The 15,507-nt window shown below is 45.1% G+C and overlaps 1 protein-coding gene across 1 annotated transcript in view; it reads right to left on the bottom strand.

Moving 5' to 3' along the window:
- Serpine3 (serpin family E member 3) overlaps window positions 1-14,826 on the bottom strand; it is a 29,082-nt gene extending 14,256 nt beyond the window's left edge. Inside the window, exons 1-4 of the mRNA XM_076871965.1 lie at window positions 14,568-14,826; window positions 8,925-9,158; window positions 6,325-6,522; window positions 4,174-4,372 (exon numbers count right to left, since the gene is read on the bottom strand). Coding sequence (XP_076728080.1) covers window positions 4,174-4,372; window positions 6,325-6,522; window positions 8,925-9,158; window positions 14,568-14,826 — 890 coding nt within the window. The remainder of the gene's footprint in view (window positions 1-4,173; window positions 4,373-6,324; window positions 6,523-8,924; window positions 9,159-14,567) is intronic.
- Between the last annotated feature and the right edge of the window lie 681 nt (window positions 14,827-15,507).

Genomic DNA, 15,507 nt, shown 5'->3' with positions numbered 1-15,507 from the left:
ATGGACAACTTTTGTGCTTTAAAGATGAAGAAATTGAAAAGACAACACACAGAATGGGAGACAATATTTATAAAGCATATATCTAATGAGGGTCTAATATCCAGAATAAATAAAAAATGATTACAACTCAACAACAAAGATAACCAATTTAAAAATGGGCAAAGAGTTAGGTGCAGTAGCACATGCCTGTAATCGCTGTGGCCTGGGAGGCTGAGGCAAGAGGATCACAAGTTTATAGCCAGTCTCAGCAACTTAGGGAGGCCCTGAGCAACTTAGCAAGACTACATCTCCAAATCAAATATAAAAAAGCTGAGGATGAGGCAGCGATTAAGCACCCCAGGGTCAATCTCCATTTCCAAAAACAAACAAACAAACAAACAAAAATGGGAAAAGGATCTGAATAGATTTTTTTTTCTCAAAAAATTCATAAATGATCAACAAGTGAATAAAATATGTTATACATTACTAGTAATTAGTGAAGTACAAATAAAAGCCACAACGAGATACCACTTCATACCAACTAAGATACTTTAATAAAAATTGATGGACAGTAGCAGATGTTGATAAAAATGTAGAGAAAATGAAACCCACAGATAAGTCATGGGCATGTAAGATGGTGTAGCCACTTGGAAAACATCCTGGAAATTCCTCAAAATGGGTTTCCACATGACCCAGGAATTCTCTTCTTAGGTGTATATCCAAGACACTTAAAAATATATATCCACACAAAATGCATGAATTTCATATACATGTATTTTTCAATCCAGAGAAACATAAACAAATGCAAAGATGTTATGGTTGGTTTGACAAAAAGTGGAAACCAACAGAAAAGTGTCTTACACCTCCAATATTTATGAATTAATGAATTTATAAATTATAATTTAAAACATAATTTTGTAAATTTAAAACAAACTTAAGCAAAATATAGTATCCATGCAACAGAATATTATTCAACTACAAAAGGACTGAAGTAGGGCTGGGGATATAGTTCAGGTGGCAGAGTGCCTTGTATGCACAAGGTCCTGGGTTTGATCCCCAGCACCAAAAAAAAAAAGACTGAAGTACTGATTCATGCTATACGGATGAACTTTAAACTTCATGTAAGTGAAAGAATTCATATACAAAGAACTACATGGTATGATCTAATTTACATGGAATGTCCAGAAGAGGCAAATCAATGGAGAAAAGTAGACTAGTGATGGCCTGGGCCCGGGAAGAGGGAACTGAGGAGCAGCTAATGGGTGTGGGGATTCTTTTTTAGGTGATGAAATGTTCCTGAATTAGATAGTAGCAATGGTGGCACAATTTTGTGAATATACTAAAAACCAGTGAATTGTGCATGTTGAGAGTGAATTTTAAGGGGATTAAAAAAAGAAGAAAACAGCTTTAGAAAAGTATAGACCCCCATGATGATGATTAACAAGTCCTTGAAGGGGGCAAAACTTGTTTTGGATCTATGAGGTCTGGTGGATTTTAAAGACTGTGGTGTAGATACGGTTTGGATGTGTTCCCCAAAGACTCATGTGCTAGAAGCTTGCCACAGTGTGATGGTGTTGAGATGGTGCAACCCTTAAGAGGTGGGGCCTAGTGGAAGGTGATGAAGTAACTGGGGCAAGATCCTTGAAAGGGATTAATATAGTATTTTGCAATTAGTTACCAGGAGAATGTGTTGTTTTGAAAAAAAAAAAAAAAGCAAGCCTCTACCATCCTGTTCTTCCATTGATCTCTCCCTCTTGCATGGGCTCCTGCCATGATGCCATCTGCCATATTGAGATGTAGCCAGAAGGCCCTCACCAGAGCTATGCTGATGCCAGCACTATGTTCTTGGACCTCCAGAACTGGAACTAAATAAACCTCTTTCTTTTATAAAGTGCCCAGCCTCATGTATTTTTTCAAGCCAATAGAAAACAGACTAACACATTATCAACTTGCTACTATGTTGACCTAATCACCAAATGTTTTATTTATCAAATGTGTATTTGGTATTATTAGTCTTTGTGGATTACATGGTCATGGATGTACATGATCCTTAAATACTCATTCTTAATTTTCTGGTTATTTCTTTAATATGATAATCATTCCTAAGAAAGACTAATGGTCCCTATGCATTTTATTCTATTTCTTTATAAGTAAATAGTTACTTTATAAGTAAATAGTAAATGATGAATGAATGATTTGAGGGAACTAAAGGTAATTAGTTGTTCAAAAGTTGACTTTGGGTCTACTGTGGTCCATAGTTTATATCTAAACCTAGACTTAAATTAAAACAGTTTTAATTTATTTTCAGTTTATTCCCTAAAGGCATTAAAGCTAAATTAAAAAAAAAATTATTTAGTTTTGCTTGTGAAATGTTCTTATTTTCCTAAAAACGTCTACCCTTCTTGAGTAAGAGGCTTGATAGACTTAGGGAGATCTTAAAAACTTTTATCATAATGAAATCAAGTTATTAACTAATAGTTGGTTCACCAAGATCCCTGCCTTCTCCCCCTCCCTCCCCTGACCTCCAATGTTTTTCAGGATCCTTGCTGGAACATTTGGGACTCCTAAGGCAGAATTGGAAGACAGTGGAGATTTGGGGCACATTTTTTTCAAGGGAGCAGCACTGGGCTTCTTCCCCTGTCCTGAGAACTGGTTGTGGCATGAAGCTGGAGGCAGAGTATCTGGTCTTGGGAAGACCCCCAGGAAGTAAGTTCACTTCAGTCTGTGCCATGAGCAGTGATTCTGAAATGCACTCCCCATGATCTCCTCCCAGGGTCTTGCAGAGTCCTGGAACTGGCCTGGGGATTTAGCAGGTCAGCAATTACCTGTGTCAGAGGAGCCAGGGGAACCAAACAGTGCCAACCCTGGGGAAGAGACTGGAGAGTTCTCAATGGAGCTGCACTTTTCCCTGGGGCCCCCTGCTTACATCAGCTGCTCCAGGAAGAGACAGCCAACTTTATCCTAAGACGGTGGTGAAACCCTGCAGCAGGCTGCTTTTTTTCTACATTTAACAGCAACAGCCTCTTCCTCTCTTCACTGAGCTTCTCTCGGATATAACAGGAAGATAGGGTCTGCTTCTGCTCCACGCCCCAGAGATCTGTTGAAATGTCCAGGCTTGGGGCTTTGGTAGTCTGAATATTTGGTTTTAAGAGAGAGACTATATCTTAGAGTTCAGTTCACCTTCTGCCCTAGACTGTGCCTGATCCCACTTTAGATCTTGGCCCTAACTCACTGGGTCTCTGTATGTTTTTGTTCCAACACACAGGCTTATTTTTAACTGCTCAGGGAAGAACTGCCAAGGCCACTGCCCTTGCCTGCTGAGAGCTCTGGCTGTGGAGTGAAAGCTAGGCCACCAGTGGATGGAGCATGACATCACACATAGCAAAGGAGGCCCTGGACAGCGACACTTTCTTATTGCTGGTCTGCAAATCTATTATAAATTCTCTCTCATCTCAACTGCACCAGAGAAGCTCAACATTTAAAGAAATCTTTGGTGGGATCCCTTCATAAAATAATGAGTCTTGTTAACACTGTACTTTGGAAAAGCAAAATGTACTGCTGTTATTTCACTTGGAAATTTGTATGTGTACTTATTAGGGTTTCTTAAAGGAGGGATTTCCTCTATTTAGGACCAATAAGAACCTTCCACACAGAGACTTCAAGTCTCACATTTTTATGCCTTAATTTGGTTTCTGATTAGAATTTTATTTGGTTAGTTTCATAAGCCACCTTACCTCTTTGGTTTGGGGAAAATGATAGTTGTATTACTCTTTAAGATGTGATAAGATTTGGGGCACATTCTTTCAAGGGAGCAACACTGAGCTTCCTCTGCTGTCTCAGAAATTGGTTGAGGCATGCAGCTGGAGCAGGGGGTGTGGGAGCATGACTTCAGAAAAGGGTGCTGGGTCAGGTGGCAGGGTGGCAGCAAACACAGATGACCTGACAGGAAGACCCAGTGAGAACAGAGTGTCTTGGGGCAGACCCTGGGAAATAAGTTCATTTTGGTATGTGCCACGAACTGGTCAGCAGTGTCTCTGAAATGGACTCAAACTCTGGGGTAATTCCCCATCATCCTAAGCTCTGGAGGAGCATTAAACAAGCCAGTCCAGTGGGTAAAGAGAGATGCTTGAATCAGACCACTTGGCTTCAAATCTGGGCCCTGTGGACGGCTGTAAAGTGGATGGAGCCACTTACCTGGGGAGGAACACATCCATCCTGGTTCTTCTCAGCCTGGTGGTCCAGAGGTGGATGACTCTGGCTGTGAGGTGCGGTTCAATGTGGCCCAAGGGGGCACCTCTGTCGCGGGGCAGCACGAGGAATAGACTTGCTGTGTTTCCCAGGTAAGGTAGCTCCAGGACCCCCACCTGATGGCCTGCAGTGTCCTGGAACTGGCCTGGGGATTCAGGGGATAACGAATTAGCTCTGTCCCGGGAGCCAGGGGGACCAAATAGTGCCACACCAAGGGTAGAGGCAGGTTTACAGGACTGTAAATAATAAAATAGAAGATCTTCTTACTCTCAGGGAGCAGCATGAGGCTGACGACTGCTGAGTGACGTGGTCCCTTCACTGATCCTAAGGCCCAAGGGCCCAAGTCATAAGGCCTGCAGTGGCTGGGCTGGATGATGATGATGGAACAGGGTAGAACCATATACCCTGTCTTAAAGGGGAAGCCCATTCAATCCTGGCTGGGGACCCAGGCCTTTTGTACCAGATCTCCCTATCTTTCAATTAAAACTCTAAATCCAAATTTCTTATGAGATTTCCCAACCTTTAAAGCACGACACAGACCGAAATAAAAACCATGAGTCCAGTCTAGATTTGACATGGAGACGGACCAATCGTAACCTGTGAACTAAACAAACAGGTCTCAGGAAGGGCAGCTGGGAGCGCATAGACAATGAATATGGCTGGCTGGGGACAAGTCTAGGCTGCCAAGCAGAGCATAATTTCAAGAAAGTGTGATGGGTCAGGTGGCAGGTGGCAGCAGACACAGATGACCTGGCAGGAAGACCCAGCAAGAGTTGCTAGTGAACAAACAGACAGTGACTGGGCCCAGTGACAAGAAAAAGATAGTGAGTCATGTAGGCAACCCAGGGGGCAGCGAGCCTCAGGTGGACCCCAGCCCAGATCCCTTCCTTGGGAGGATTTCAAGACCAAGGTCTTGGCGTGTGTCAGGAAACAGCAGAGTTGGCTGCGGGTGAAGGCAGAATCTTAGGCTCAGTAGGAAGAGACGGGGACACAGTTCCTAGTGCATATTTCAGCTATTCTGTGGTTACTTATTCACTGTCCTTTGTGTGCCAGCCACCATGCTCTGCACCCTGGGTGTGCTGGGAAGAACAAAAGCCACCCAGAGCCTGCCTGTCATCACACAGCCAACAGTCAAAACACCCAGCACGGTGACAATAGCAATGATAAAATGATAAAAATAAAAACCATAATAAACTGTTCTTGCACATTTGTTTATCCAGTAGACATCCTTCTCATCTTACTCGACCTCCACAAGCAATTATTGGTTGATTAAACAGATAAGTGCCTTTACTGAGCACTCACATGTGCCTGGATGGAACCAAAGCAGGACTACTTGCTAGCTTTCTAAATGCCAAAGTTCCGAAGATGCCGACTGAAATCTCACTGGTTTTTCTCTGAATAAGAACATAATGAGCCTCACAGGCTGCAGAAGGCTAAGCCTTCAGCAAAATTGAGGCTTGAGACATGGCTTTGGAGAAGTGTATAGCAAGAAGTGGGGCCTGTTCTTTCCTGCAGTGCAGGGCCTGCTGAGTCTACCACCCACAGCAGGCTGCTGGGATGGGGACCTCCAGGCATGCACCAGCATTGGGCAAACCCCACCCGCCGCACCTCTATCTCACCAAGATGAGTGACCATCAGGCAGGTGGGTACACAGAACCATGGCATTTCAGGAGCAGTGGCTGCCAAGCAGAGCCTCCTCTGGGAGGCTTTGGAAAGCATTTTAGTCTCAATCTTCCTCCTTGTTCAGCACCCATTTTATCAGAGTGCCTGCCAGGGCAGGCGGTTCAGTTCAAACATTTTTGATTTCACATTAACTCTATTCTTATTAAGTGCAGAAGGACATGTCAAGCATGAAATTGGGTTGTGCTCCACATCTGTGTCCACACTGTCTTGTCAGCACACATGGTACACAGACCCCTTTCTCTAAGTCTTTCCACCTGGGCTTTCCTTTGGCCAAAGCCGTAGCCCTGATAATGGACCCACATGGAGACACATCTCAATCCTGATCCTTTGGGAGCAGAGGCCTGACCTTCCCTCTCCTGCCCACAGGGCCCCGGGCTTCCTCCCACTTCAGACAGCTTAGGGGAAGGGGCTTACCATAGTTGACCTCAGCCATTTGGTGCATCATGGGGACCTGGAAGATGCGGCCACGAGCACAGGTGAAAGGCAGGGGCTGTGAATTGGTGGAGGAGAATCTCCTCCTCCACGTGCTTTGGAAGGTCATGGTGCTCACCAGTGCGAGCTGAGCAGATGCTGCGTTGATCTGCTCCCATGGCAGGCCACCTGGGCTCTTACCTAGCAAGCAGGAGAGCAGGGGTGTAAATGTACGTTATGATTGAACTGAACACAATATTTGTGTAGAGAAGGAGTGCAGAGTTAAAACATACAAGATCTTTTTTGATGTAGTATTCTCCATCTCTCCCCCCCCCTCATGTTTCCCAGTGTCTTTTTGGTTTACTAAAAATGTTTTAATTCCCTGTCTCAGCTGCTTGTATTGCCAGGGGATCTGAGGTCACACTAGCTGCTCTCAGCGTGGGTGGTGGGAATAGAAAGTGAGAACTCAGAAGTGAGTCTGAGTCCCTGACACCTGCCCACGGACTCTGGAGGTCAGTGAGGCATTTCCAAAGATGGGCTGCAGCCTACTTGTTAATATCCATTAATGGTGAAATATGTACACACTTCTAAAGAGCTGCTACTGAAGACCATGCCTTTGTTCTTCCCTGAGCATTTTGGGGGGCTCCCTCTGGTTCTGTCTAAAGCCATTCTTTTTCTAGACAGACCCCTGAGGAACTAGGTGTAGTGACAGGGAGGTGCCACACTGTGTCACCCCTAGATCTCCATTGACCATTGCTGAGCTGTATCCCCTTCTGAGACAGCAATGTCCAGAGCATTGTCTCTGGAGGGCTGAAGTTAAAATTTCATGCATTACCAGAAAGAGGACAGGCAGACTACCCCTACAGGGACAGTTTTTTTTTGTCTTGGCCCTTTATTTGTTTAATAAACATATTCTTTGCACTGGGCTTTGTTCTAAATATTGGAACAAATTCTCACTGACTCATCCCTGTTATTCCTTACTTCACAGATGCTTGGAGAAGTTGGCCAAAGCCATATACTTGTGATGGGCAAAGCCACCATCCTCCAGTTACCTGAGAAACCTTGAATTCAGACTGGATGGGCCCGGCTTCAGGCTCTGCCCTTGGGATGGCTGCACTAATGGCCACCTTTTCTTCAAGGACAAATTTGTCCAGGAATTGAGAAAGCAGCTAGTGTGGCTTTTGCAGGGGGCAAGGGTGGGTGTGTCCTGGCAGCACAAGGAGGTGAGAGGGAATTAAACCTTTTAAAGTAAATTGACCAGATGTCATGAAACATTGGAGAAAATTGAGGAAGAACTGCAAGTACTTCAGCTCAATGAATACATATTCTATCACTTCCTATTCTACTTAATTTTTTTTTGTAGTTATAGATAGACGGAATACCTTTACTTTACTTGTTTATTTTTATGTGGTGCTGAGGATCTAACCCAGTGCCTCACATATACTAGGCAAGTGCTCTGCCACTGAGCTACAGCCCCAGTCCCCTATTCTTCTTTTTAAACAACTTTGGGTATTGAACGTTCTCCATATTTTTGGGTAACATGAGTAATTACCAAGGATGCTAGAGTCCCACACCCTGTGTTAGAATCCTGACTTTGTGGACTTTGGGCAGACAGGGGGCTCCAGCCTCAGTGCCTCAGTTGCTCCATTTTTAAAATGGTAACAGTACTACCTCCTAGTACACCTGCCTCCTAGGACTGATGTGAAACTAAACTCAGATAATGAATTTCCTTCTTTCTTTGTTTTCTTTTCTTTTTTTTTTTTTTTTGGTACTAGGGATTGAACTCAGGGGCACCCCACCACATCCTCAGCCCTATTTTGTATTTTGTTTAGAGTCAGGGTCACACTGAGTTGTTTAGTGTCTCGCTATTGCTGAGGCTGGCTTTGAACTCAGGGTCCTCCTGTCTCAGCCTCCTAAACTACTGGGATTACAGGCGTGAGCCACAGCGCGCAGCTGAAAAAATGAATTTCGAACAGTGCTAAATAAATAAATTAAGTGCTCAGTAAATATTAATGATTTTCAATAAAAATTACAATGGCAGGGTGGCAGGTGCCAGACCTCTCTGAATCATCCCTCATTGCTGGACAGTTAGGTTATAAATATATTTTTCTTCAATGAAACTGTGCTAAACATCTTATTGCATACAACTTTTTCTTCTTTTGAATTATTTCCATATCCTAAATTCCCAAGAAACAATTTTTCAGCCCCTCTGACATTTTATTCTCACAGGGGGTTAACTGTAGATGAGCACAGAGCTCAGTGGAAACTTACCCTGCGGAACAATGACATGGGACAAAGCCTGTAAGGTGTGTCAGAGGCAGAGACTCTGAGGAACACTTTTCTGTGCATTCATGTGTGTGTGTGTGTGTGTGTGTGTGTGTGCATGTGGTGGGGGGTGAGTGGGGTGGGGACAGGGACAAAGTCAGCTTCAGTTGTTTCACAGAGCATGTCATTCAGGGGTAGGATCTCCCAAGAAAACAAACTTGCGCTGCAGTGGAGCGCAGCCCACGCACCCATCACCATGGCTTCTTACAAGCGTTGGGTGATACTCTGTCTTTGCAGCCCTCACTTTAGCCTTGTGAAGGAGGATGGTTTTCTTTTACCTGTGATTGGTCTGGATGCCCCTTCCTTGGCCCAGATGGTAGTGCGGTTGGGCTCACTGAGGTCAGCCGACTGCAGGCTGCTGTTGGCCCACCAGGAGACCTGCTCCACAAAGCAGGGGGACAGTGGCATTCCAGCTTGCACAAAAAGGGTGCAGGCCAGCTCCATCTCGGTGACGTGGCTGGAGTTGCGCAGTGTGGCATAAACAGCATGCAAGGAATCTCTCACCTTAGGGTCTGTGAAAGAGAAGTAAGGATAAGCAGTCAATGGGGACTGTGAGGAAGAAGTCAGCACAATGTCCGTCTGCGTGTTGCATGGAAACGGGACCTCAGCAACGCACTCTTATTTCATAAGGTGTATCCCTGTGCATAGTCAATTTAGAAAAGTCAGAGCTAAGCCCGCTCAGGAATCAGCCTAGCTGGCTGGGAAGAAACCCTGCTGGGGACACAGCTCAGTGGTAGAGCACTTGCCTAGTAGGCATGAGGCCTGGCTTTGATTCCTAGCCAAAAAAAAAAAAAGTAGAAGTTGGGAAGAAGCCATGCTAGATCTGAAGGAATCCAGCTGCAGTAGGGCACAGGGGCGCATGCCTGTAATCCCACTGACTTAGGAGGATGGCAAGTTCAATGCCAGCCTAGGCAACTTAGAGATACCCTGTCTCAAAATGAAAAAATAGAAAGGACTGGAGATGTGGCTCAGTGGTAGAGCATCCCTGGGATCAATTCCCAAGGGAGGGAAAAAAGAAAGAAAGAAAAAGAAATCTGGCTGCAATGAAGTCAACTAAGATAAGGAGCTGTTCTTCTGTTCTAAGATACTGATTCAGGACTGTGGACAAGTGCTGGACTAGAGTGGCTAGAGCTGGGACAATGGAGGTCCAAAGTGCAGGGTGAAGGGCTTTCAAATATTTGCAAAGTCAAGAGCTTTATATGCAATGTCACAAGTAACAGTGATGGGCAGTGGCCAGGATGTTGTGTTGTCAAGATACCTTTCCTGGGGCCTTATATGACAGCATGCCATAAACCCAAGCAGCCTCTTTTAGAACTATGCTTTCAATTTGAAAAATACAGAGGAAAGGTAAGAACATTTCCCATCCCCCATCTCCCTACAACTCAGCAGAAGGCTCATGTTATTGCATCAGTGAGAAGCTGCAAGATTGTTGAGGAAATAACCATGGAGAGAGTGAGTAACGAGCTTCCACCTCCTTGGATGGCAGCTAGATTTCTATTTCTATACTATTTACATGGGAATTGCTGCCTTGTCTCCATAATCCATGGTAGATTTTATTTTACAAGCTGCAGCTTCTAGACTCCCAAGACATCCCATAAGCTGGTGTTCTGGGGGTGAAGCTCTGTAGGCTGCCTGCAGGATACCTCCTTCCTGTTCTCCTCTGTGTCTCACCTCATTCTCAGGCACATCCCTGTAGTTGTCCCCAAATCCTCCCTGCAAGACATAATGCCCTGCCATGTCACATACTAAGATGCATCTCTCACTCAGCTTGGGGTCTGTCCACTCTGACATCTTTCAGGTTGCAGAGGCCAAACCAGGAGGCAGCAGAAGACCCCAAAGTAGCCTGGCTCACATCCTTTGGGAGGGAGTACAGTACCCAGAATTCACCCTGGTTACGGCCCCCTGGCTGCCAAGTATAGTAGCGGACAGATGTTATTCATCTACAAATCACTCACTACTTCTTAGAATCCTGCTTAGAATCTTAGAAACTGCTTCTTAGAATCCACAACTCTAAAAAGCTGACTTGATCACATGAATTACAGCCTAACTTGAGTTCTTGCATTGTATCATAGTGAGAAAAGAAATGAAAGTCCTTACAGTGAGATTTTACCTTAGCCAGGGAGGTCATCTGTATTTCTGGGATCACATCTCTGCAGAATGTTGGCTGTCTGCAGAGGAGCCCTGAGACATTTCACTAGTTCACCTTAGGGGCGATCCTGAGCATTTTCTCTATCCCCCTACCTTCTCTGGGCCAGAAACCAGTGTTCTTACAAATGAACAGAGCAGAGTAAACTGGCTTGCGGTTGATTTTAGCATGAAGTCTGATCTCCTTCTGAGCCGGCCTGTCCTTGCCCATTTGTACACAGGAGTATGCCTTGCCAGAAATGAAAACTACTCTAGGCTGACAGTGTGCACAGACAGTGTGCCGAGTGCTCTGCGTTCCCGATCGCATTCAGTTCTTCCAACAGCCCTGTGAATGATTGCCTATTGTGATCCCCATTTATAGATGAGGGAGCTGAGCCAGAGAAGTCCATTCTCTTCTCAGTTTCATCAAAGTGGTCAATGTCCTGTTGCCCACAGGGCAAGGAGCCAGTGGGCTGTGGACCCTCTGCTTGGGTGGCTTTGTTCTCTTGGGGATGAAGGTGGCTGTGGAGCAAGTAGCCTCCTGTTTTGCTGTATTTGCTGTATTCCGGATCCTTTTCTGTGATGGATCAGATGTAACTGATGTGAGAGTGAGAACCCGCTTCTCCCACAGCCCTTGAAGCAGAATCCTGTCGCTGCTGGTTCTCTCTCTCTCTGCCTTCCATCTCTGAAATAGAAAGCTGCCTTTCTTGCTGCAAGAGGGGACATAATCAGGTAGTTCTAAGAAAATGCTGAGGGAGGGAAGGAAGACAAAGAAAAGAAAGCCACACGGGCTGTGGGACACCAGGGGTGGAGTGAGGGAGCTGTGAAGGGCTTGAGGAGAGGGTCCCTGGGACGAGCATAGAGTGATGAAAAGTGCCCGAGGAAAGTCAAGAGTTCTGCTGCAAAACAGTCTTTCAGCTCATTTGAGAGACTGGCATGGAAAGTACCTTCCTTTTTAAAATAAGTCTTCTTAATTATGACACTGAATCTGGTGGGTCTTGACTTTGTGAGGTTAAGGTGTATAAAATTCTCAAAGTGCAAGAACTGTCTTTTGGATGCTAATATTTTAATTGCCAGAGAAGGAAAAGGGGGTTTTTAGAGTGGTCTCCAGTAAGTTGGGCTGGGCTGAGAGGATCATGACGATGCTTTGGCGAGAAACAGAGAAGGCAGGGTGCTTATATATTTATGCAACTTCCCCATGGCTTAGAGTAGAGCTGAGGGGTTATGAAAAGAACATAGGATTTGGAGTCAGAAAATATAGCATTTGAATTCTGTCTCTGGCACTGGCCCATTAGGTGAGCTGAGTTTTGCAAGTCATTCCCTCGTATTTGTAAAATAGGAATATGAATAGAGGCTTAATATTGTATATGGTTTCTGTGAGGATCAAATGACATCACATTGATAAAAGTAACTCCATATGCATCATGAAACAGAATTCTTTTCAGGGGCAGATCACCTTTCATCTCTGAGGCCTCTCTCTGTTCCTAGTCCTGTTCTTGTTCTTAATAGAAAACACTGAAGTGTTCTTTATTAATCTCCCTGGACAAGGAAGATCCCTAGAAGTCGGGACTCTGGGAAATGGCGTGCTTCACGGAGTGAAAACCAGGTGCTCTTTGGAGACATCTCTGGTACCTGTTCTGAATCTCACACTGTGCTTCGAGGCTCAGAGGCGGGAACCCTGGCAAAGCTCCTGGTGGTCACACAGCATCCGGATACACAGAAAGGGGACAACGTTGGTGTGTCACACTGCAGACTTGGACAGATATTTCTATTGATTAAAAAGGCACAGTACCCCTGGCCCTGGGCGTGTTTTGCTGAGGACTTTATACTGTGTTATTGGTCTTAAAGAAAAGACTGGGCGGGGGCAAGAAGTGGGCACTGGTGTTAGTTTTAAGTAGTACACACATGATTTTCAGAGCTATCCTGATGCAAACCAAAGCATAGAGATATTCTATTAACCAGAGCTCTGAAAATGGCACATTCTTGTTCACAACTTTATAGCTCCATAAGATAAATAAAGCAGTTTATGATTAAGAAAATTAAGTGGAATTATATTATTACTATTAGTATTGGTTGGGTGGGGTATTGGGGATTAAACCCAGGGGGGGGGGGCTTTACCACTAAGCCACATCCCCAGCCCATTTTATTTTTTATTTAGAGACAGGGTCTCACTAAGTTGCTTAGAGCCTCGATAAATTGCTGTAATCCTCCTGCCTCAGCTTCCCGAGCTACTAAGATTACAGACGTGTGCCACCATGCCCAGCAAATGGAATCATTGTTCCACAGAGTTTGACTACTGCGAATTCTTGACATTTGGTGATTGTTGCATGAGCTGAAAGGACACCCTGATCATCCTCACATCTGGTTACCAGGTACTGACACTGTACCCAACAACCAGAGTCAATCACACTGTTTCCTTTCTCTGCAGCAATTGCAACTGTCTTTTCCCCAATCCTGACTTCACTGAGGCTCTATTTTAAGACTAAAATACCTGCCCTATCTTTCACATTCCTTGTTATTTTTCATAACCCAGCTCAGATGTCTCGTCTTCTGGGGAGCCTTCAGATCTGCCAGGGGAATAAATCATTCCCTTCCCTGTACTAACTTATCTCCCACAAATGCACTTACAGTGCAGGGTGAGAGTGTATTGCTATGTGCCTTGCTACTCTGAGCCTGAGCTGCCTGTGTTCAGGGTTTTCTGTACACATCTGTATGCCAAGACCCTCATGCTGTACCAGTACGTGCAGTTGGTGCCCCACGGCCCTGGGTGAATTGCCTTGCACCAGATCTAATGGGGTTGAAGAATAAGTCTGTGGATCTATGCACTGCTGGGATATACTTATTGAGAACAATTAAGTTCAATAAATTATTTTCTGCTTCAGTATCCCCAGAGAGAACCCACATTTGTCTGTGGCCAGCATGGTCACCATCATGGTCTTGGAGCGTGGAAGCTCAGCTGGAGCCTTAGGGCCTGACATGTTGGGTACTAACCTTTACTTGCTAGCTCAGAATTCTATTTCAACGAGAAGCTCTCACCAGGCTGTGTTGGTATTGGCTCTTGTGCTTTCTGGCAAATCAGTTTATACAAAGGTTGTCCCATCCTTCTTATTAAGATCTTATTCTAAGATAGAGAAGAAAAAGCCCGTGTGTGCTTAGCATGGAGACGGTGAGTGGGCATTGAGCTGGTCCCTGAGAAAAGTTCAGCTGAGGCTGAGCTACATTCAAGAAACTTGCTGCTGTTGGCAGAGATGCTCTAAGATACAGAATTCATAAAAATAAGCCAGCAGATTGAACACTGGCCAGAAGTCACAGATTCATGAAAAACATGGGCTTTGGAGCCAGAGAATCTGGGCTTGAATCCAACTCTGCCCCTTACTGGCTGTGTGACCTCTAGCAAGTTGCTTCCACTCTCTGTGCCTAGTTGCTCATTTCCAAAATAAGGATGATAATAAAGTCACCAACCTCCACGGGATTGTTGTGGCAATTAATTTAATTAATGTTTCCAAGGTGCTTGCAACTCGGCCTGGCACTATAAAAGACCGTGTGAAATGAAACCAAATTATTACTGTGGAACATGATGCTAGAAGTGAGCTTTAAAAATCAAGGGTAACCACCATTCCAAAGTCTGAATGCCTTCTGTTGCCTTCCTGCCCAGTGGTCATCTTTCTGCATGAGAGCACCACTGGGGGCTGAGCTCCTGCCTCCCTACCCCCGACCACCTGAGCAGTGAGCGAGAATGAGAAGAGTAGTCATGAAGAGTGAGAGGGTGAAGAAGCCTGCACGTGGGGGCCTCTTACCATGCACGGTGTACCCCAGAGCGCCAACCAGCTGCTGGCCAGTGTTCCCCTGGGCTCCAAACTGCAGGATCTCCAGCGGGAGGGACACGCCGGTGGGAGAGATGACAAAGTTTGTGCCATTTCTACCTGCTGCTGCGCTCCGGTAGAGGCGAAGTGCAAACTCAGTCTTTAGCATCAGCAGACTTTGGGGGAGGTGGCTGTGCCCTCCAGGGAAGCAGAAGTGAAGGAGGAAGAGGGTGACGTGCAAGAGAGGCGACATGGAGACTGCTGCTGCTGCTGCTGGTCCTGCAATTCAGAGGGCAGAGAAGCGGATGAGGAGGGATTCTGGTGGTGCCACCAGCTCATCCCACAGAGGACCCCGCTGTCCCGCTCTGATTGCTCTGTATTTAGTGGCTGGAAAAGGCCAGAGTAGGGAGGCCTTCATCCAACTGCTCTGGTCCCCTGCCCACAGTCCCACCTGCCCAGGTGGCTTTACTGCACGTTTTGTGTTAACATCGGGAATATCCACACTTGCTGGGATGCTTTACAAAACCAAACCAAGGGTTGGAAGACCTGCTTCTGTCTTTGGCAAGACCTGAAGCAAACCATTACGTTGGGAAAAGAAATGTAAGAAGAACATCCTACTCTTTTCTTTTGTATTTAGCCAACTTATAGCTGTGCCACGTTTATCACAAATATTATGAAGACTAATCATCATCATCATCATCATCATCATCATCATCGTCTACCATGCTAAAAAGGACTTTGTACATTCTCAATTGTTCCAAAAATCTTACTTGGTAGCTGTTAACATATTTCATCTCCAGGGATAATGATTAAGGTTTAGAGAGCCCAGTGACTCATGTACATGGGGAAAGCAACAGGGCTATAACGTAAATCCTGTTTTTCTATCAAGAATATACATGTGCGATAAGATACTGATATATGAGTTAATTGTGAA

Source organism: Callospermophilus lateralis, chromosome 12, assembly GCF_048772815.1.
Source record: "Callospermophilus lateralis isolate mCalLat2 chromosome 12, mCalLat2.hap1, whole genome shotgun sequence".
NCBI classification, from domain to species: domain Eukaryota; kingdom Metazoa; phylum Chordata; class Mammalia; order Rodentia; family Sciuridae; genus Callospermophilus; species Callospermophilus lateralis.
The sequence above is the reverse complement of the archived record's forward strand: the minus strand, read 5'-3'. Positions and strand labels throughout refer to the sequence as shown.